Raw genomic sequence first — 24,488 nt, 5'->3', positions numbered from 1 at the left:
AGGTTACACTTTATGTCAGGTTCATTGGAGGTCTGCCATGTTTGTCCTGAAGCCAAGAATGAAGTATGGCCTTTTCTTTTACTTAAAAATATTGGTTAAAAATCTGCAAACCCAAATAACTGATTTGATTTTTATGTTCTTCAAAACAATCTTTTAGACCTAACAGCATATTATCAACTGAAAATTGTGTAACAGTAACTGTTGGAAGATACAAAACTACAAAGTATTTTTCCCTCATTTCAAAGGTTTTTTTTTCTTTTTCCTTCTATTCAATCTTGTCCAATTCTCAGAGACTGCCCGGATAGGCCCCTGCAGGTTTCTTGGCAAGTTTTTTTTTCAGAAGTGGTTTGCCATTGTTTCATCCCTAGTGCTGAGAGGTCACCCAGTTAGCTCTGAGCCTAAGGAAAGTTGCTAGGTATCTGCCAAAACTCTCCAAAGTCTAAACTCAGTGGTGGGATTCAGTCAGTTTGCACCACTTCGGCAGAACTGGTAGCTAATTTTTTGTTGCCCAAACCCACAATGGGCTTCCAGAAGTGGCATCCACACAGAGAACTGGTTGTTCACATATTTGAATCCCACCACTGTCTAAACTCTACTTTAACTGATCCACTTCTGAAGTAATGCTAATATAGAAAATGGCAATTATAAATCCACCATTTATACTAAGTTCAGAGTGGCATTGACTTGTGATTATCACATCTCAATCTGTATCTTAACAACTGGGTTAACTTACTCAATTATTACTTTCTGAAATTAGTTTTTTGTAGAATAGAACTACATTTTCCCTATGCCTTGAAAAAACTTTCACGATTAACAATGGATTCATTTTAACTAATCCACGCAACACTTTTAGGAGTATCTGTCCCATCTTGAATCCTTCCCATAATACAGCAAAATAACAGCAATATAGACAAATTTTAAAAAAAAGTTTCTGGAATTTTTTTCATCCCTTTTGCCCTGGATTTTGTTCATCCTTTGCCCTGGATATCAGAGCTAGAGTACTCAAAGGAAGGAAGGAGTTCCATGGTTCACAAGAACATGGCTTCTCAATAGTTTAGGGAGGGGGAGCAGGAGGAAACACAAAAAGCTGAAGAAATGATATTTGAGGAATGGGAACAAGTTTAAACTAATAACACATCCTGACCTTAACAATCCATTGGTGGGAGAGGGTGGATCTAAATAATTATATTCTCCAATTTAATATTGGAAAATTTGGTAATCAGTAAGAGGGAACAATGGTCTTTGCCAGCATCCTAAAAAATGTGGATGACAATACAGTCAATTTCATTTTTCCCTATCAGTTACAATTTAATTCAATATTAATTGTATGATATGACCAAGCTGAAATCGAGGGAGGAGTCAAATGTGTCATCAGTCATGAGTCCCTTTGTGCTCACAAGAGATCTAAGTCCAGTCCAACTTGAATCCATTCTTATCTCCCAGTAATTTCCCTTGGCTGTTAGTAGTTCAGATTCTTGTAGACAGCTTAAGCTTGCAATAAATATTTATACCCATTTGAACTGTCTGGATCTCTCGATTTTCCTGGCACTCGACATTAATCTACACTTGTGTTGATGTTCCCCCTCCCATGATGCTGCCCATATATTTATATATATAACTGCTATTACCAGTGTGCTGCTCCAAAACCTGCATATGTCGAGTACATGTAGAGAGGATTAGCTTATGTACATAGTACGTAAGTAAAGAAGTGAATAAATACATAGAATTAAATTTAAGCAAGATGAAAACAGGCAATTACAGTGAAGATTTTGGCTCAGATTGTGAAGTGCCACCAAACTGCCTTGCCTTGAGCTCTATCAGTTTGGTAGGAACTAAAGTTGTAGTCCTACATGGCAGGGTGCCGATTAGGTATTCTGGGTGGGGAAATCAATTGGTCAGTTCACTATGGAAACATTGGAGCCAAGATTCATTTTGAGTATGAATGATACAATTAAGGAGAAAAATTGGTCCTATGGAGTTTATAGCAACAGTAACTGTGTCTTTTTTCTATGAAATCAACCAATAATGTATCACACCCACAGAATAGAGATAATCAACAGCATAGCAGGGGGAAAAAATCTCATATGGGACATAGTGAAACATACTGCATTGGCTTATATCTTGCTGTCTCATACCTAACATATGTCTAGCACATGCTTTCCATGCAAGAAGAACCAAATTCTATTGTTAACATCTCAAGGTAAGGTTTGGGAATATATTTGCCTATAAATCTGGTAAACTGTTTGGTAATTACTACATACCAGTTTGAGTTATCCAGATATTTGGAATTACATTAATCAGCATTCTCTTTACCCCTGATAAAGATATATGAGAATGGTGTGATATGTCTCTCATTCATCTGGATGGCTGCTCTAAATAATATAACATTATATAACAATATAACATTGACAGAGTGTTATCTGATTAACAATAATGTATCTTCCCAGATACCATCTCTTAGGGATGTAACTAGTCACAGAACCACTGTCTTTTCTTGCATGAAGAACAACATTGCCTTGCAGCCAATAAAGTAATCCACATGCAAGACAACAAATTCTATAAGTAAGTTAATTTAATTTCTCTAACACCACAGTCTTTCCAATATATCACCTTACAAACACAAGAAGGGTGATCACACTCACAGAGGTTGAAATGGGCAGCATCATCTAAGATGGAAACATTTTTTCTACTTGCTTCCACAACACAGTGCCCAGTGTACAAATCAATGAGTTATATGACTATACTTTCTGACTGAACAGTAACAATAGGCTTACATAAGACTAGCCTTGAAACAATCTTGCATTTGCAATTGATACAAAGCTACAGTACAGAAATTAATTGGGATGGATCATAGGGAAAATACACCCCAAATTTTGATTGTTCTGATTCACTGTTCCTGAACTTTTATGCATGAGCTGTTTATATCATGTTTAATAAATATAGTACTAGGATTGTACTATCTCAGTAGGAAATTTTTTTTATTGATGCATCAAAGTCCTTTTCCTCTCATAAGCAGGTTTACATTCATCCAATACTCACAAAACAATGAAGGTCTTCTAATTAGAACTATAAAGAGGACATCAGAATTGCCATGCTATAAACCGGGTCTAATATGCCTGCCTTCTGCAATAATTAAAAAGTGCTATTTGGCTGTAGCTTTAATGAAGGCGATACCATAACAGGGATAACTAAATATCCATATACCATGTATTTTATATGGATGGGAGTGGTTAGGAAGAACTAGGATTATGGGTGCATAGAAAGTGAAACTACTGGTTACCATGGCTTTATTATATATAAACTAGCAATTTCACTGATCTGGGATTGGCAAAAGTGATAAGGTACAAATAATACAAATAAATGTATCAATAACTATACACAGACCATTAATGGCACTACATAGTACTCAAGTTGAAAACCTGTCTCCCTGAATAAACTGTAAACAATGGTTATGAATCTAGCTGTTTCCTCCTACAAAATTACCAATTTTGAGATTTCATATTTGAGGCTCTCACTGTGGTAAACTTCAGCAATGAAGCCTAAGTCCAAAGACAACACAGTGATATCCAACTGAGTTCAGTTCTTTATTTGCTTACACCTAATCGACAAAATCTCACTAGAGTAAAGCTATAACCTTCTAAAGATATATGTTGGGAAATTCTAGCCTGAGGCTACTCTGAATCTTTTCCTACTTCCCCCATCCAATTCAGGATTGTAAAGTCTCTTGTCTTGGTCCTCTCTATGGAATGTACTGCCTCCCTGTGAAGCCATGTATTGCTGATATTCTCCCCCATTCCTCTTCCAGCTGCGCATTCCATCACATCAATTCATCCAGCATAAAAATTGTGGAATATATCTGGATGAAACTAGATTGGGGAAGATTTTCCCATTCTTTCTTTGTTTCACACACACCAAATTGGCCAATCAACTATAGATTGGTTTTAGAGAATCTAGGAATAAGCTACCACGATGATTAAGAGGCTGACACAATCTCGTCAAAATTAACAGCTTTCAAGTTTTGTTAAGGTGAAAAAAATAGCATGACCACATGTTAAGTCTGTGCCATCAGAACTGTTCCATTTGGCAAGTTATATGGTATGTAAACCTATCCACTGGCTTTCATGATAAAAGGTTGTTTCCTAAATTATTTATCATTCTGTTAGTTCTATCTAATTAGTCTTTTGGCATGCCCAAGAAGTAGAATATACCTGTATCATGATTTGCTATTGAAACTACTGTCAACTTTAACAGGTCATTACAACATAAAAGGTCATAAGTTCAAAGCTTTCTTAACTAGGAAGACTAGTTCTATGTAATTAGCATTCTGTAATAAAGGGACATCTTTCTCTGTCATAATTCTAGGGCATTTTTTTGGGGGGGGGGTTGTTTCTACCTGTAAAGAGAAAAATTGAATTTTATTTACTTCTTTATTTAAAGCATGCTATTTTTCAAGTTACTACTGAATACAGATAAAATTGACAAGCTCCAAAAATCAATGTACTATTTTTAGAACTTGCTAGTTTTCACTTTTCTATAATGTGAAGTCATCATAGTTTGAGGTAAGATATAAATTGAGAAAAGTAGCAATAGATTTGAATAAATGGGATTACAATCATGGAAATAGATGCAGAAGGAGAAAGGAGAGTAATATATTGTCTGTGGGGACTTTGGGTTAAAGCATTCATCTTCTGGTAGCCTTGATATAGTCATTTTTGGTGCTATGATAGTTAATTAATTATTGCTTTTATGTTCAAAGAAACAAAAGTTAACCAAATCTCGACAATTAATCTTGCAGAAACTTTTACAACTCAAGAAACAAATTATTCATTTGGAGGATACGATAAGAAGTACTGTGGGGTACTTATGTACGTATGTGCATGAATAACAATCAGATGATTCAACTGTCTTTATCATTTTATGCTCCAAATTATAAAATAATCCCATACTTTTAAAATCTTTCCATAAATAAAATCTATCCATAAATAGTGGAACACCTTGCCTCCAGAAATTGTGGGCACTCCATCACTGGAGATTTTTAACAGGCTAGACCAGGGGTAGGCAACCTCGGCTCTTTTATGACTCATGGACTTCAACTCCCAGAATTCCTGAGTCAGCTACGCTGACTCAGGAATTCTGAGAGTTGAAGTCCATGAGTCATAAAAGAGCCGAGGTTGCCTACCCCTGGGCTATACAGTCACTTGCCTCCTGCTTGAGCAGGGGGCTGGACTGAAAGACCTCCAAGATCCCTTACAGTTCTATTCTATTCCATTCTAAATACATGAACTAAAGATTCTATCCATACCCTATACTGAAACAACTTTTACCCACAACAAAAATGAGAATATTTTTTATGTTATTCTACACTTAGTATGCTATACCCTGGGCTCAAGCCTCTAATCACAATGTTATCATTTCTACCATTGAAGATCAAAACTCTGTCTAGAATAACTAGGCAGACTTTCTTCAGGAAGTCTTGCATGAATTTTCAGTGCTACATGGACATTGGCTTTTAGTTTTAGAACTGCAAAGTAATCTTATCCAGACCGGTTTGGATTTGGATTGTGACCTGTTTTGTGCTCTGTTTTATTTTGATGCCTCAGCTTGAATTATCAAGAGCAACATGTTCTCTGCAGGGATTTTCTACAGCTTAGTGGGGAGAAATCGTAGCTCAATGACAGAACATATGTTCTACATTCATAAAGTCCCAGGTTCAATGCATAGCATCTGCAGCTAAAAGTGTCAGGTAGCAGCTGATGGCAGATCTTTCCATGAGCCCCCGGATAACTTTTGCCAGTCAGAGTAAATAACACTAGTTTAGATGGGCAAATAGTCTTAAGGGACTTTCCTATATTTCTTTTGTTTTGACTTTTGTTCTGTTTTCTTCTGGGTTAATGTCTGACAGATGGCCACATAAAAAACAATCTGATGACATTTGGGTTCTTTTTTAACTATATAATTGTACAAAAGATATACTGGAATCTACAAACATGTATTACACTGTCAATATTTGATTTGTGACTGGAGGATTCTAGCCTAACTTGGTGGGCTTACCAAAATGGGATAGTAGGAATGCAGAGAATGAAAACTAGTATGTATTATCAACAAACACTATGAGAGCTAGAGATAAAAAAGGAACCTTTTTTTTCTCTTTTGTGACAGTGGCATTGAAAGAGAACATGAAGGCTGTGAGAGGTGACCAGATTTAAATTCTGAATGGCCCTTCTTGCTAGCTAAGAAGTTTTCAAGTAGTTTATACACTACCATTTCTTGACATACAATAAAGATATGTCTTAGCAATGTTCATCCTTGTCTTTGTGGGAGCCTGGTGAACGTTTTCTTTCTTGTTACTGTCATTTTATAACTAAGCAGAGAGCAGTATTTTCTCTTATTTTACTAATGTCCTAAACAGTGAAGCAGGAAGCAACTAAGCTGAAACTCTACATATTTCAGATGGGATATTATTATTTGAGTATTATTATTCAATAAAGGACACTTTCATAACCTAGGGTAATGCATAATATCCTCAAGGAAATTGCACAGCAATCCAAAAGCTATCTTACCCGAGGATGCCAAAAGATCTAGGAGACCAATAAATAGTGCTAGTACTACTCTATAAAGTAAGAACAAATTAGATTACTTCATCCCGTAATCAAAAAGATGTTGAGACTCTGGAAGCAGTGCAGAAAAGAGCAACAAAGATGATTAGAGGGCTGGAGGCTAAAACATATGAAGAAAAGTTGCAGGAATTGGGTATTTCTAGTGAAAAGAAAGACCAGGGGTGACATGATAGCAGTGTTCCAATTTCTGAGGGGCTTCCACAAAGAAGAGAGGGTAAACCTGTTTTTCAAAGCACCAGAAAGCAAGACAAGAAATAATGTATGGAAATTAATCAAGGAGAGAAGCAACCTAGAACTAAGGAGAAATTTCCTAGCAGTGAGAACAATCAACCAGCAGAGTGGCTTGCCTTCAGAAGTTGTGGGTACTCCACCACTGGAGGCTTTTAAGAAGAGACTGGATAGCCACTTGTCTGGGATAGTATAGGGTCTTTTGCTTGAGCAGGGGGTTGGACTAGAAGACTTCCAAGGTCCCTTCCAACTCTGTTCTTTTGCTATTTGGTCAAATTTCATGAGATTTCATTAAAATCACCTATGATTGTTGTGACTTTGGCAATCTCACATAAGAACTTGCCTGAATTTTCACACTATTTCTGCACTTTTACTTATAAGGTGCCTGAGCTAGCATAATTGCTAGATGGTACAAGAGACAGAAAAAAATGTTGATCCCATCATAGCCTTTAATACTAAAGCTGCTCTATTTCTATAAACAGAATTACTTAAGGTAGGACATGAAATTACCTTATAAATAATATGTAGCAAATCACACAATAACCTGATTAATACAGTCCATGATAAGCTATACCGCAACTTATTTGGTTTTGACTTAGTGTGTTATGTGACCCTAATTATTGATCTTTATAAAGTATGATTTAAAGCTTAACATATTGTGGAAACTGAGACAATGAATTGCATTATACAGTTTAGCACAATGTGTAAGCTTATCAGTTGTAATAGTAGGACAGCAATGACTACAAATATTTAAAATGTAGGTAAAATATGTAAAATGACTTACATGACTTATTTGCTAAACTAGCATCAAAGAGATAAATTAATATGATAAATTATAAAATGTATTTTGGAACTGGTCATCTTATTGTTCAAATACGTTTTTAAAACACACACACACACACACACACACACACACAAGACAAAATAAAGGCCAACATAGGCATGACAGAGGGTATCAGGACTCACTTCTGGAAAGTTGTCTTAACTTTTGTAAGAAAGTCTCCCACATCCAAAGAAGACTGGTAAGAAAGAGGCTTCTATGGATAAGACATTTTAATCTAATTTTTTATATCAAAATGAAAACTGACAACCTAAACTGGGCAGCCTTCACTCACATAAAAACATCAACAGACTGTACTGGAGCCTAGCACAAGCATGATTTGATCCAATCAAATTGTACAAAATAATTCCATAGAAAATAAAGGGAGTGGGGAGGAGAAACAGAATTGTGCTCTGGTTTTTCTTCAGCTGAGAAAAGGAAGATCACGCACTGACCTTGAATTGTCCTCTTGAAGAAAGCCTTGCAGGCCTCACATGAAGCCACACCATAGTGATACCCTGATGCAATATCACCACAAACCAAACACAATCTTTTGGGCATTGAGTTCAGCATATATTCACACTTGGTTTGTGAATCTTCAGCAATGGTACTGGAGCAATCATCATATCGTTTCCTGACAGACCCATTGCCCGCTAGACCTGGGGCTGAAGAGTAGAGTGGCGGTGAATCTAACCCATTCTGATGTCCATTCATGGTTGAACTGTAGCTTCCACTGGCGTCAGAGGAGCCACCAGGGCTGTGATGGTTGATGCTGTCCGTCAAGGAGGCAGGGCTTGATGGTTCCGTCTTGATATATGACGAACAGCTAGAATCAATGTGTCGATCCTTGCTTGACATTCTGCAAAGAAGCCTGCATTGTAAATAGAATGGGAGAGAAAGAGGTTTCTGTGCATTAAAGACAATGATTATTTAAAGGCAGTGCTGCAAGGGCTAAAGACGTACATCATTCATTCATTAGTCAATACCTCTTGTTTTACAGGAAGGTAATCAGCATAAGCACCTGACAGAGCTGTAGCAAAGCCTCAGATTGGCTATAGACAAAAATTATAAAATATATAATACAATATATTTTTGAACTTTTGCAAATTTCTTTTAAATCACCTCTCCAGATTCTAAAGTTGTCATATATAGCAATAATGAATGCACAGCCAAATTGTTCTTAGAATTTCTTTGCCCTATAGCAGACGTCAAACTCGTGATGTCACATGACATCGTGTGACGTATTGGAGCTTTTTTCCCATTGCCAGCAAGGGGGTGGCGCAGTTTCATTGTGACACATCCGGCCTGCAGGCTGGCAGTTTGACACCACTGCCCTATAGAAACACATTTATCCCCTCCAGTAACAACAAAAGCAAAGAACATCAAAATTATTTCTGTATATATCAGATGAATGTTTTGCTCAGTAAATTCTTTTTTTGTCAGCAAGTTTCATAAAGCATGGCTGTACTTTCTGTATTGATTGGATCACAGTATGAAAGAATAAATCATGTTTAAAGAAATTTATAAAGAGATATTTGATCTCAGATTACAGTGGATAATTAAGCTTGATTTCTTTTTCACAAAATCTAAATGGAATAATTCATAAGCTTTGTCTGCAATTACACTTTAGCTGTTGTCCATAGGATTAATCAATAATAATGCAAGCATCGAATATGGAAGACTATACGACATGAAAACCAGTATTTGACTATTTTGGGGGGGAAAAATGCTGTTGTCGAAAGAAGGAAATAGAAGCTTTACTTGTCAGGTGATAATATCATTGATCTCTTCTTACTATAAAGGAGGTATTCGAAGTAGTAAAAAACATCTGAACTTGCACATTTTTTTACTTTAAAACTGGAAAAAAATTCTTCTAAGTGGCAGATTGATTGCTGTATGCTTCTTAACTGAAGAGACAGTGCTGTCATGGCAAACACCATACTAATGTACTCTTTGAAAGATTTTCAAGAATGCAGTGAAATCTATTTCACTTATGACAGAGGAAAATTTGAGTTGGGCCAATATTAAACAAAAAATAGCTTCCTGAAAAACGTATCAATCTGGCTGATTCATCCATGTCATTCTTATACTAAATTTTAGGTGGGGAAAAAAAAACCTTTTGGATAAGTGGGCAGAGTTCTCAAATGGCTTCATGAACTGTTAACAAACTAGAACATGTTACCTTTTAAAAATATGAACAGTTAAACAAATTTCGAAAGGTGATGTTGCAGTGAATTTCTTAGTTAGCAGAACTTTGGTTCTATCTTCTCAATTAGCCAACTATCTTTTGTCATGATATTTTATATAAGGATTGGTTTATTTCAGCAGAATCAAAAATAGATTTAACTTATTCAACTCATACACAACATATAAACAATCCTAGAATCCTTCCAAAAACAAAAGTATAGCTGAAATAAATTTGTTAGAATTCTCATGTTCTTTTGCTAAATCAAGACTACTTAAACATGGGACAAAAACATGGCACCTGGAGTACCAATTTGCTTAGGAATTCCAATAAAGATGCAAAAGTTGGTGCAGATTTTCAAGCCCAAAGTCAGTACAAATTCTGATTATTAATCAGCGATCTTGTCATCAGTTACCTGGATAAATATTATGTTAATAATAAGGAACAGAATCAATATGATATCCAACTGATTTTCGTTCGTTCCTCCGGGACCTGAAGACCTGGCTCTTTGAGCTTTCTGGCCATGACTGAGGATTTTTTAAAATTTTTTTAACTTATTGTAATTGGGTTTTTAATCAGAGTTATAGGGGTTTTAGATTTTAATTAAGGATAATTTAATCTATTTTAATTGTTATTAATTTTTGTATTGTAATGTTGTTTTAATTGCCTTGTGAACCGCCCTGGGTCCTATGGGAGAAGGGTGGTATATAAGTTTAATAAATAATAATAATAATAATAATAATAATAATAATAATAATAATAACAACAACAACAACAACAACAACAACTAAGGAAAAAGTCTAGCTAAAAACAAAATATTTTTCCACTATTTGAAGAGGATAAATGTTTCAGATGAGTTGTATTCAGTTGGGTTTCTTCTCCATTTTCTACCTTGTGGTGACTAATGTAATTAATACATCTAAAATTAATAAATCCTTCATTCATTTTTCTTATTCTGAAACATTTTTCTCAAGACCATTTGAAAGAAAATGGATTGCTACTCAATTACTGCAACCTTATGAATTCCTTTCTGTGTAGAATCTTTACAACAATATCCAATTTATTAATTTATACTTGTTAGACAGCTCTTAAATACATTACAATATGAGATACAGCATGAAATATTAGGCTACTAAAGCTTGGCTTTCTTCTTGCTGTCTATCAGCAAGAAGTCTATGTCTTCATTCTGACACAGGATTTTGTATGTCTATAATTAAAATATCACATAATTCTCTCACAATCTAGTAATTACTGAATGACTGTAAGGGCTGAATGCCTCTGAATAACATTTATCTAGCTTTGAAAAAAATACAAACTGTTTTAAAAATGTTTAGGAATCCATAGGTTTCCTTTTTTAAAAAAAACCTTCATATTCCACACAGCTTTTTTTTTTTAAAAAAAGAAAAGATTTGATATGAGTGAAGATTTAAGGCACTTGGGATGATTTTTCTTTTGTCCTGAAAAAATGGCTAAGGAAAAGATCCTGTGCTCAGTTCTCTGGAATGGATTATGTAATGAACTCCTGAACAAATTAAACTGAAAGAACAACTACATAATATGTAATTTATATATCATATTGTTTGATTCTGGAGATTTATATCCGGTTACACCACCTAGTTCCACTTTGCCATTCCAATCATCACAACAACTACATCTTGTAGGAGATCAGGAAAGAGAGGTAACACACGTTTCTTGAAGCAATCTATTTTAAAAATCTATCTCTGGCTACTGAATGAATAAAGTGCTACATTAGACAGTGCATTAATGCCACATAGATGTATTTCCTTCTGTTTAAAATTCAGGTAACACTATTAAAGCAGCAAAATGATAAGTTCCACTTGTTCAATATGAAATCCCAGCTTCTGTGGCTTGTGGCTTGGCATTATGGCAAATGTCCCACTCCTTTCCTTTGATCCTCCTGTTGGTTTCAATCATTGGACTGCCCTCTCTGGACTTGCTGACTGGATGCATCAATATTCCGACACGGACTTGCTCGCCCTCAGGGGTGCCCCCCTCTCCTGGGTGCGTCCCGCCTTCTTTTCTTTCCCTAATCTCGATGAGGGGCCCAATTGTTGGGACCCTGAGAGATGGCCGGGAAAGGCCAGGGGCTCTCGATATAAACCTAATAAGAGGCCCCTGGTTAATTTTTTAGTCAAATTTTTTAGGGGGTTGGGGAGGGGGGTGGGGGGTAGTGGTTGTCTGGCGGTGGGGGGTAGCCAAACAACTTTGTTGCAGGCCAGGCCTGGGTCTGACGGCATTCGGGGGGAGCGGGTTGTGGTTACATCTGGGGCTCTTGAGCGGGTCGTGGGACTACCAATTCCCACGACGGGGAAAGGCAGCAGGCGGATAGACAGGGGGCCATATCGTTACCGGGAGGGCCGTCTCCGCTGTCTTCAAGCGGTGAGGCGCTCCGACCCTCTGGTTCTTCCCCGAGGTCCCGGGAGCGGGGATGTGCAGCCTCCTGAGCTCCGGCTGGTGTACCTGAATGCCAGGTCCGTGGTTAATAAAGCTCCCCTCGTTAGGGATTTAGTTGAGGGTGAGCATGCGGACCTGGCTTGCATCACGGAGACTTGGTTGGGCCCAGAGGGTGGGGTCCCTTTGGTTGACCTCTGCCCACCAGGTTTCCGGGTGCTACACCGGCCACGAGCTCAAGGTAGGGGTGGGGGAGTGGCGGTTACCATTAGGGAGACCTTATGTCCGCGGGAGGCCACCGTTTCTCAGATAGTCGGGTGTGAGTCTCTCTTCATGAGATTTGGTCCTGGGGCGCAGTTGGGCTTGCTGCTGGTGTACATTTCGCCTAGTCTCACAGCGGCAGCCCTGCCCGAGCTGCTCGATATCCTCTCGGGTTTGGTGGTTGAGTTTCCCAAACTTATAGTTTTGGGAGACTTCAATCTACCATCCCTGGGAGGTTCATCTGAGCTAGCTCGGGAGTTCATGGCTTCCATGGCGGCCATGGACCTGACGCAAGTAATTTCAGAGCCAACTCATGAGGGAGGCCACACCCTTGACCTGATTTTTTTATCTAGACGGTGGTTGGATGATCTAGGTGGGGGCTCTCCATTTATTATGCCCCTGTCATGGACCGATCATCATCTCCTGCGGCTGGTCTTCCGCTTTGCCACCCCCCGCCGTGGGGGTACGGAGCCAATTAGATGGTACCGCCCCAGACGCTTAATGGATCCTGATAGATTCCAAGCAGCGCTGGGGTCCCCACCTGCCTCCACTGCTCACAGCTCGGCTGATGCCTTAGTGGAAGCCTGGGGAAGGGCAGCCACTGAGGCACTTGACCGGGTTGTACCCTTGCGGCCCCTGACCCGGCGCAGATCCCAGCGAGCTCCATGGTTTTCCGCGGAGCTCCGGGAGATGAAGCGCCGGAAACGGGGCCTAGAGAGCTGCTGGAGGTCTAGCCGATCCGAACCCGACCGGTTGCGGTTAAGAACCTATATTAGGTCTTATCTCGCAGCGATGAGGGTGGCGAGGTGTAATTACTTCTCCACCCTCATCGCGTCCGCAGATAATCGCCCGGCCGCCTTGTTTAGGGTGACTCGCTCACTTCTCAATCAGGAGGTGAGGGAGGATCCCTTGCAAGGTCGTGCCGAGGAATTTAGTCATCATCTGTCGGATAAAATCGCTCGGATTCGGACCGGTTTGGACTCCAGCTGGGCAGAGTCAGGCGATCAGGACACGGGCGGTCTTGTCAATGTTATCTGGGAAGAGTTTGATTCTGTGACCCCTGATGAAGTGGACAGGATTATGGGGAGGCTGAGCTCCTCCACATGTTTGTTGGACCCGTGCCCTTCCTGGCTGGTTTATGCAGCTAGGGAGAGGACACGAGGCTGGCTCCAGGCGGTTATATCTGCTTCTTTGAGTGAGGGTTATTTCCCCACCGTCTTGAAGGAGGCGGTGGTGAGACCTCTCCTCAAGAAGCCTGCCCTGGACCCAGCCGTTTTGAACAACTTTCGTCCAGTCTCCAACCTTCGCTTTCTTGCGAAGGTTGTTGAGAGTGTGATGGCGCATCAGCTTCCTCTGGTCCTGGATGAAGCGGATTATCTGGACCCCTACCAATCGGGTTTCAGGCCCGGGTACAGCACGGAGACGGCATTGGTCGCTCTGGTGAATGATCTCTGGAGGGCGCGGGATAGGGGACATTCCTCTGTCCTAGTCCTATTAGACCTCTCAGCGGCTTTCGATACCATCGACCATGGTATCTTGCTGCGGCGTCTCAGGGGATTGGGAGTGGGAGGCACAGTTCTTCAGTGGTTCTCCTCCTATCTCCTGGGACGCTCGTTGTCGGTGTTGGCAGGGGGGCAGAGATCGGCCCCTAGGTCTCTCGTTTGTGGAGTTCCTCAGGGGTCGGTTCTCTCGCCTCTCCTGTTCAACATCTATATGAAACCGCTGGGTGAGATCATTCGTGGTTTTGGAGTTGGGTATCATCAGTATGCCGATGATACCCAACTTTTCTTTTCGACCCCAAACCACCCCAGTGATGCCCTCGCCGTGATGTCCCGTTGCCTGGAGGCGGTTCGGGTCTGGATGGGGAGGAACAGACTTCAGCTCAACCCTGACAAGACTGAGTGGCTGTGCATTCCGGCATCCCGGGACATTCCAAATGTTCCATCTCTTTCTATGGGGGGTGAGCTCTTACCCCCCGTGGATAGGGCTCGCAACTTGGGAGTCCTTCTAGATTCACGGCTTACTTTGGAGGAGCATATAGTGGCCGTGACTAGGGGGGCTTTCGCCCAGGTTCGGCTGGTGCACCAGTTGCGGCCCTATCTGAACCGGGATGCCCTGTGTACAGTCACTCATGCGCTCGTGACCTCTCGCCTTGACTACTGTAATGCTCTCTACATGGGGCTTCCCTTGAAGACCACTCGGAGGCTCCAACTGGTACAGAATGCGGCCGCGAGAGTTGTCTTGGGAGTTTCCCGGTACTCCCATGTTACACCTTTGCTCCGCGAGCTGCATTGGTTACCAGTTGTCTTTCGGGTGAGGTTCAAGGTGTTGGTTACGATCTTTAAGGCCCTACATGGCATGGGTCCGGGTTACCTCAGGGACCACCTGCTGCCGGCATCGACTCCCCTCCGCCCTGTGCGTTCCCACAGAGAGGGCCTCCTCAGGGTGCCGCCAGTCAGGGAATGTCGACTGGTGGCCCCCAGGGGGAGGGCCTTCTCTGTGGGGGCTCCGGCTTTATGGAATCAATTGCCGGTGGAGCTCCGGATGGCACCTGACCTTCGAACTTTCCGCCGGGGCCTGAAGACCCATCTGTTCGAATTAGCTGGTCTGGCCTGATGGGGGATTTTGGGCTTTTAATTGTTTTTAATCTGTACTACTGTTTTTAATTGGGCATGGATTTAATTCTTTTTTAATTTTTGTATCGTGTTTCTTATATATGCCCTGTGAACCGCCCTGAGTCCCACCAAGGAGAAGGGCGGTATATAAATCAAATAAACTATAAACTATAAACTATTACCTGCAGCCAACCTAAATCATTTCTTAATCATAATTATTTGTGTATGTATATATATTCAATTTGTATCCTGCCTTTTGCTTAGGTGCATTCCCTCCTCTTATTTCTCCCTACAGCCACCATCCTGTGAACTAGGTTGCATCGAGAATGAGTGACTGGTCCAAAGACCAGTCAGTGGGTTTCCTTGGCTGTGTGACTTTGGGCCAGTCTCTATCTCCCAGGCTAACTGTCCTTACAGGCAATTGGTCTGGGGAAAATGGAGAGGAAAATATGCTATATAAACCCAGCTACATAATGATATAGACTAGGTGTGCCTATAGGGACGCGGTGGCTCAGTGGGTTAGGACACTGAGGTTGTCGATCAGAAGGTCGGCAGTTTGGCGGGTCGAATCCCGAGTGCCGCGTAACAGAGTGAGCACCTGTTACTCGTCCCAGCTTCTGCCCACCTAGCAGTTCGAAAGCACGTAAAAAAATGCAAGTAGAAAAATAGGGACCACTACGGTGGGAAGGTAACAGCGTTCCGTGCGCCTTTGGCGTCTAGTCATGCCGGCCACATGACCACGGAGACGTCCTCGGACAAACGCTGGCTCTTCGGCTTTGAAACGGAGATGAGCACCGGTCCCTAGAGTCGGAAATGACTAGCACGCATGTGCGGGGGAACCTTTACCTTTACCTTAGGTGTGCCTATCATAGTAAGGCATAGTTTTATCATGATTAATTCAATAAACTACAATTAATTCTGTTCACACAAGTTAGGTCAACACAAAGAAACCACATTTTGACCTGTTACAATATATGAACCCAGTCGCACTATCCCGCTCCAAGCCACTCTAGGGGTAATTGGCAAGTGAAATGTACTAGCAGTAGCACAAGTATATCACTAACATAAAAAGGAGGAAAACAAAGGCAACCAAAAAAGGGAATTAGAATTATAATTTAAAATCACCCCTGCTGGAAATTTTGTCTTGCTCCCTGAAAGTTGATTTATCTCTTTTCCACCTTTTTGGTAAAGGGGGAATAAATGTTGATAAAACATTTCAATTACTACTAGTTATGTGTGTTCCTAACTTTGGGGATGGATGATACTTCTATTCTGTTTTTTATATAAACCTGTTAGCACTTATTATTTGAGCTTGTTATGAGATGTACAGTAGTGAAAAGTAAAACAGACCTCTGTAACAGAGCAATTATTTCCTAATCATTACTTACTCATTACACTTCAAGTTGCCTTATTAACCCCTCACCCACAAAAAGAGTTTGATTCCTATTTGCTCTCTTTACCAGATTTCCTGCAGCCATTTTTATATGTCTGAAATATTAACTTCTGCCTTTAAATTCAATCGTCAGCCAATGATTTTTATTCCAGACTTCACTTCAATCTAAAATTAAAGGCACTAAAATTCATATTAAGTCTAAGAGGAATATAGCGAATAGAACTTTATTTCAAAGAGAATACTTTTTTTCAGAAAAAGCTACTCTTACAGTGATGACTTCATCTTCATTCGTAGTCAGTTTTACAATGAACTGTTATAAGGGGGTTTAAGTCACAGAAGATTAATAAAAATATAAATGCAGTTAACATTTAGAATGAGAAACAATATGTCTCATATTTAAGCACACAATATTTATTCTTATAATAAATGTAAATAAAACAAATATAAAAATAAATTATTTAGGTACAACAGTAAGGACTGAAATCAGTCCTTCGTTCTGCTAGCAAAGGATCAAGGAAAAGGACTTTCGAATAATTCCATCAAATTTTTGGAGTTATTTTGTAAGGAAAATAAACTTCCAGCCTATTTCAACAAACAATTTTTAAAGTCTTTTAAAAGGGAATTTTAATATGTTTATATATGTAATTTGTTTTCCAAGATGTATCTTGGGGGGTGGGGGTGGTGTATTTTAATTTTGTTTCTTTAAAAAAGAAGGCTGAGAGCACGTTGTAGGCCATTGGGGATGATCTCTAGGAAAACAAAATATGTTAACCAGTGCTTTTTTTGTAAAAGAAAAAGGTGCCGGAACTCACACATGTCATACAACCCACCTTGCCTACCCTACAAGGTTCCATCCAAAAAAGGTGCCGGAACTCCGTTCTGAGCATTCTATGAGAAAAAAAGCCCTGATGTTAACCTATCTTTCGTACTATTGGAAATAAGTGACAGCATTTCCTAACCTAGCCTGAGATTTGTAGTCTTCAAAATCCAGAGGACGTTGGAGAACACATATAAAAAAGATGACCACATGAATTTATATATATTTCATCTATAAAATGAAAAGACAAATGTAAGCTCAAAAACGTATTTAGCATTATAAAGAGGTTTCATGATTATTCTAACAACACAATTCTAACGAATAACTTTGTTCCCTATGCCATCGGTCTGGTAAACTAGCAAGATTTGTTTTTCATGCCATGCACATTTATACATAACCCAAACTAGACTGTTGTTTTTCTGTCTCAAATAATATATGTGGGTTTATGCATAATTCTGTATTTTATTTATTTATTTTTGTCATATTTATGTAGTATATATTGGAGGTGGTGACCCTTTAAGAGCTGTATGCAATGAAATTTCATTTTAATGTATGCCAATTTAGTGTATGTTCAAAGTGACAATAAAGTTATTAATCTATTCTATTCTAACACTAAAATACAGATGTTTGTAAATAAATAAAAGCAAATAAAAACAAGTATGCATTAAGATATTCCTCGACTTACAGCAGTTCATTTTAGTGACTGTTCAAAGTTACAATGGCACTGAAAAAAGTGACTTATGACTGTTTTTCTCATCTACAACCATGGTCACATGATAAAAATTCAGACACTTGGCAACTGATTCAAATTTATGACAGTTACAGTGTCCCAGATCACAGTGTCTTGTGATCCTTTTTGCAACCTTCTGACAAGCAAAGTCAATGGGAAATCCAGGTTCACTTAACAACTGCAGTGATTCACTTAACAATTGTGGCAAGAAAGGTCATAAAATGGGACAAAATGGACTTAACATCTCAGCAACAGAAATTTTCAACTCCACTGCGGTCATAAGTCATGGACTCCTTTGCAGACAATCTTTTAATTCTTTTTCCCTCCCAGGTCTCTATTTTCCATTTGAGCCTTGTCATATTTTATACAGTAAAAGATTTGCATATGGAAAGAGGGTTTTTTTTAGCTCTAAAGATTAGCTTGGAGACATTTTGAGTCATGTTCTAACTGACTTTCACCTGTACTGACCATCGGCTTCTTTTCAGCATTCTAGCTGGTCAGTAGAGAGAGAGATGGCAAAAGTTCAACCTGAACCCGTCTGGTTATAAAGAATGTGCTCTAATAGTGAGCTGTAACCTTATTTTCTTCAGACTCTTAAAAGAATTAGCTTGCAACTTGTACTGACAGCCCTCAGCCAGATAATAAGGACTACCTAATAAACAGATTTTATCATAATAAAGTAGCATGGATCTGATATTGTAACACTAATAACTAAGGAGGGATTTAATATATATTTAAACTGATTTACTATATTTATGTTTTCTTTCTGCCAATGCATTCTAAGGAGTTTAAAAAGGAGTTTATGCTTTCATGGTCTGAATAGAGATGGGAAGAGATACAAGAACAAATTTAACTACTGTAGTCACTGCAGAATTTCTGGGAAGACATTTCTGGGATGACTTCATGAAGCCATGCTAATAGAAAAGCATATGTTCCATCTTTGATCGCCACTGAGAATTCCTACACACTTCCAGGTACAATGTAAATGGTTGTATTAAACTTTAAAGCTCTCAATAGTTTAAGATCTAACTTTGAGAGACTGTGTCTCCCCACCACCTGCTCCCTCCCCCATTGCAAGCTGGTCTGGACATTCAAATTTGTAGGAGAGGCACTTCTGAAGATGCCCTTGGTTTTCAAAGCCTTTCTTATCAGGTGCACCTACTTTTGCATTGGTTCCAGACTATGAAATGCAGCTTTGCTTTTTCCCATTTTATCTCAAAAATCTAGTGTTATTATCATCTTCAGTGGAGGAGAAGCATGGGAAATAGCACTGTTTTGCTTGATAAGCCACCTTGAGTATTCAGCATGAATAGAAAACAGGTATAGAATTAAGTAAATATTTTATTTCTTTATTTTAATTTAATATAATTTACTTTAAATGCTACCCATCTCACCAATAAGGTGACTCTAAAATAATTTAGAAGCAGGATATAGTTCTAGGGCTAGAGATTTCTACAGCAATACAGAATATATTTGCAACTCTAAAACATAATAAGGTATTCATGGTACACATATGTACCCTACGTTCAACTAGCCCAAAGTTGGAGCAGTATCTAGCCACCCTTAAAGTACTATTCATTTTACTTATTTACTCAATGAATATCTCATTTTCCTTCCCAGACAAGAATTGGAATGTAGTGGAACTGCCAGAATGATGGTTATATTTATTATTTAGTTATTAAATTTATATGCTACTCATTCACTGTCACGAGTGACCTTAGGTGGCTTATAATAGCATAAATATGTAAATATAAAAATGTTAAAAGTATGAAAATTAAAGTTAATAATAAATAAAAAGTTAATACCAAGAGCATGGATAGTATAGGAGTGGACCTTTGTCTCTCACTCACTTAGTCACCTGCAGCATAGTGCACCCCTATAAGGGTCCCAAGCCAACCTGCAGATCCAGGTTTTAAGGCCTTTCCAGAAGGCCAAAGAGTGAAGGCAGATCTCACCTTTGTAGAAAAGATGTTCCATATCTGCTGAGAAACAAGGCAGAGGGCTCTTTTACTTTATCCCATTAGTCATAATTCTTTGGCTGACAGGGTCCAAAGAAGGCCTCTTCTGCCAATGTGAGTGGGAATGGTGGAGTAAGAAAATACTCCGTATAACCTGGTCCCATACCATGAAGGACTTTAAAGGTGATAAACCAACACCTTCAACTGGACAAACTGGCAACCAATGCAGCTCATGTAACACTGATGTTACATGGGCCAGGCTAGGGGTCTTCAGAACAGCCCATGCCACTGGATTCTGTACCAGTAGTAGCTTCCAAATACTCTTCAAAGGCAGCCCCATATTGAGAACATTGCAGTAATCCAACCAAAATATGAATAGGGCATGAATGTGTGAACAGTTAGCAGTTATTCTGCTAAAATCAGGAGGACTTCAAATAGTCTGAGCTAAATAGGTCCAGAATTCAGTGGCTGTAACTCTCAGCATGACTAAATCTCAAATTAATCTAATAAGATACAAACACATCAGTATTAAGTAAATGAAAATGGGATATATATTTTAAATTTCTGTCGCCCAAAAGAGGAGAAGGAGGGGAAATTTATATTTGGAAATAAATAAAGCCAATAAAGAATGAGAACATGGAGAAGACCAGAATCCGAAAGGAGAGGTTATTATACTTCTTGTGAGAAAAGTGTAAAAAAATCTCAATGTTGCTTTCTCTGCCCACCTCAAGGCACTGACTCACCAGTTCTTGTTATGGAGTTGAGTTACAATCTCAGCTGAGCTACTTTACAATGACTCTTTTTTTTCCCCTGCTTCAGCTAATTGCACTCTAGCAAAGTGGCAAAATGTGAATCACTTAGTGGGAAAATGGGCACCAGCTGCTATTGTCAGAGAATGGCAATGCTGAAAAAAAGGAAAGCGACTGAATGAAGTGTCATGTCAGAAATCAACGGTGCAACGTGTGATTTGAGAAAACATGACTACTTTACAGAGACAGGGTGTCATTATGGCATCACTGTAATACGATGCTTTGACAACTGCTCTGTCTAACATATCATCATTGCATTAAGGTGCACTGGCTTAGTTGGGAAAGGAATAGAAAGTTTTTTCCCCCCTCTTTTAATAAGAAATATCTTAAGAGGTGCCTGGTTAACCTTAATGGATGAGATGATTACTAATCATAACAAATCCTATCTCAAAAGTACATTTCATTATATTAAGGCTGTCCTTAATAAATATCTGTACAGAAATAAATAGGGATTTTTTTTTCTTATTTCATTTGTGTGTGTGTATGTGTGTTTGTGTGTGCATAGAACATACATACATACAAACACATATCCTCTCTTGTTGGAGATTCATAACATCCCTTTGTTACAACTATGCTGAAAAGCAAGTATAGTGCACTACGCACTATGTTGGTATTACAAATGAACACTGAGGAGACAATAGACCCCATTAAAAAGAGGGCACATAAAATGTTTTAAAACTATCCTTCTCTTCACCCTATTCAAGCTCTCTCCTTTTCTTTATCTTGTAACACTAATTAATGTGGGGACAGTTTCAAAGTGTTCCTCAGATGAAAAACACATTTGTAGTTGGCACACAAAGGTTATCTCAAATGAGCAAGGATGAATCCATCCCATAGTCACAAGAAAGGAAGAATCTAGTGTGATGCGACATCACAGGGTTCAGAAAATTAGGGGCTGCAGCAATATTATTGCAGATATGGGTTAATCAAAAGCAGGCATAATTTGTTTCCAGTTAATTTCCTTGGCTCTCTTTGTCTTCAGATTAAGCTTTGCTAAAACCTATGGTTGCAAATAAATGTTTCAATCAATCAATTCAGAATTAGCTTCTTGTGTTTAAAGCTCTAAATATTATATATAAACAACTTATGGATCAATGCTACTGTTACATTGTATAATAACAGTATGTAATTATATATGCAATATTTTGGACAATTAACTGGCAAAAATATTCATCGACATAACAATTATTTTGGCAGCAGTGAGGAATCTATATGCCTACAAACCATGCACATTTTATATATATCAAGATTACAGAACCCTTTTTATCTATCATCTCAGTTGGGTTTTGGCATTATATGACAAGAGAGAGAAAGGAAGATATGTGTTTTCTTTTCCTGCCAAATCCAGATCAATTATTATGTCATTATTTTATATCTAATGTATTTCACTGATAGTTGCTATTATCCTGATGAGTTTTAAGTAACATAATAATTGAAAAAAAATTCACTTGCTTTAAACAAAATACTGCTGTTCAATCAATATTAGTGAGACAAAGTGTTTTAACAAGTCTGTATATATGCACTAATGTAGCTTTCATTAAATGTGTCCTTAGATAGGCACCATCACTGTACTTATTGGGGCAGACAGATCTTTAAAAGCCATGACATGATGCTAGATTTTGCTTGCAAGGTCAGTATTAACAACAATAGTTTCATGTCCTTATACCACAGAAATCATGAGTAGTTCAACCCAAAGAAAACCAAATTACATGGCTTTATGCCTACACTGGGGGAAGAAAATTAAGGCAATATTTATTTATTTATTTATTTATTTGTTTTTATAATATGCAACTATTGTGTCTTTACAATTTAAATACAACAACCAATATTAAAATTAAATGTAAACTGGTAGTAGTCCTCACTTAATGATGGTAATTGGAACCAGAATAATTCCATTTGCTAAGCGAAGTGGTCACAGAGCATGGCATCACATTCATGCACCACTTAGTGATAGAAATTCCAGACTTCCAGTTCCTATTGTTAAGCAAATCACCATGAGCCATTAAGTGAGGACCTCAGAAGATCACCATTTGTAACCCTCAGCCTGCTTCCCCACTGACCTTCCTTGTAGAAAGCCAGCAAAGAAGATTACAAATGGCAATCGCATGACCAATGCAACTAATATGAGGACTGTTGCCTTTGTTAGTTTGATCAGACTGGTTGTTAAACAAGGATCTGTACATGAGCAAAATTGATATACTGTATGCTTAAATAAATATTTGAGTGACATTTCATTTAGATGCATGTTACTTCATCTCTATGGTGTTAATACGCTTCTTCTGTGGTTTGATATAATTGTAATTAAATATTAACTTAGAATAAGTTATAAAATACATTTTCTTCATTCTGTTTCATGATTGTTTAAAATCAAAGCATGATTTTACATCCTAGTTTAAAATCAAAGTTTCAGTTATTCTCATTTGGCTGCATGTGAAAAATATGATGAGGAAAATTTTTAGGGCTACATATTTTGTTATAAATGTAAAGAAACTTTTTTTTCTTTTCACAAGGTAATACTAATAGTATTGTTTAAATCAGGGAAGCTGTATCATGTCCACTTTTTTAAACTGTATATTCAATAAAAAACCAAAAAAAGAAAAAGAAAAAAGACCCCTATATTCATAGATTTCAATTCTGCACTGGAGTGAAAAGGTGTTTTTTTTAAAAAGACTGGATTGCCCAGTCACAAAATGCTAGGCAGCTATCAAGGATACCTTCTGCCTTTTGAGCATGAAGCTGACTGATAGATGCATCTAAGAAAAAAGATTCAGACAGAAACCACAAGGCTTTTCCTAGAATTAAAAAGAAACTTGCAGAGATCCAGTGATCTTCTGATCCTTCCCATCCTTCCCATGTCTTTGGAGATGTGTTGCCTTTCCAACTGTTGAATTTGTACATAGTTTGGTCAATTCAAACACATACAGCTGGGTTAAAGAATACGTGACCACTGATTTATGAAGCAATTTTTTGTGCAGAAAGGAATCTGAAGGATCTTGAGTCACATGCACCTCACTGCATTCAGTTCCTTTAAACTATTTTATCCCATGTCATGCTGGGGGGGAAAACAGCCTGCAGCAACTTGGGGGAGGGGGGGGCAGATTTCACTCCTTTTCTCTGCAGGCATCTTTTAGTATAAATAGTTAACCTCCTACAGCTTAATAGGCAAGCAGGCATTCAGGTGCTTAATAAACATGCACAGCTTTAAATGCACAGCATCACAATCATGCATTGGGCAGCAATCACGAGGTTCCTGGGAGGCACTCAGACAAAGGTCAGGAACATTTGTGCACATAGATCAGTCAGGGTTGTAGTAAAGGTGGTTACTACAGTAGTATGAACAACTCATTTTTACTCAACGTTCATCCCTCTTTGCCTTCCTCTTTATCTAGCATATTGCTTTTAAAAAAAATTCAGTCAGAAGTTTCATCTTTTTAGCCATATAGCGCTGCCCCTCACCTGTATCATGGTAAATAAATGGGAGCCATCAGCAAAAAAGTTCCATTTTCCCCCCCCAACCCGTCAGCATGTCCCTCCTCTTCCTTTCCCCTCCTGCGGGCTCAAAAGTTCACCTGTTAATTCACAGATACACACCTGGAGCAAGCAGGAAGGATAAGGATAACTCTTATAAACAAAGCTGCAATTC

General features: G+C 38.7%; 1 protein-coding gene across 4 annotated transcripts in view; it reads right to left on the bottom strand.

Annotated features, from left to right (window-relative positions):
* ESRRG (estrogen related receptor gamma) overlaps nt 1-24,488 on the bottom strand; it is a 203,579-nt gene that overhangs the window by 147,854 nt on the left and 31,237 nt on the right. For all 4 annotated transcript variants that reach the window (XM_083348775.1, XM_083348776.1, XM_083348777.1 and 1 more), the window contains exon 3: nt 8,121-8,536. In XM_083348775.1, the coding sequence (XP_083204901.1) occupies nt 8,121-8,536 (416 nt within the window). The remainder of the gene's footprint in view (nt 1-8,120; nt 8,537-24,488) is intronic.

This window comes from Vipera ursinii (genome assembly GCF_947247035.1).
Source record: "Vipera ursinii genome assembly, chromosome: 1".
Lineage (NCBI taxonomy): Eukaryota > Metazoa > Chordata > Lepidosauria > Squamata > Viperidae > Vipera > Vipera ursinii.
The sequence above is the reverse complement of the archived record's forward strand: the minus strand, read 5'-3'. Positions and strand labels throughout refer to the sequence as shown.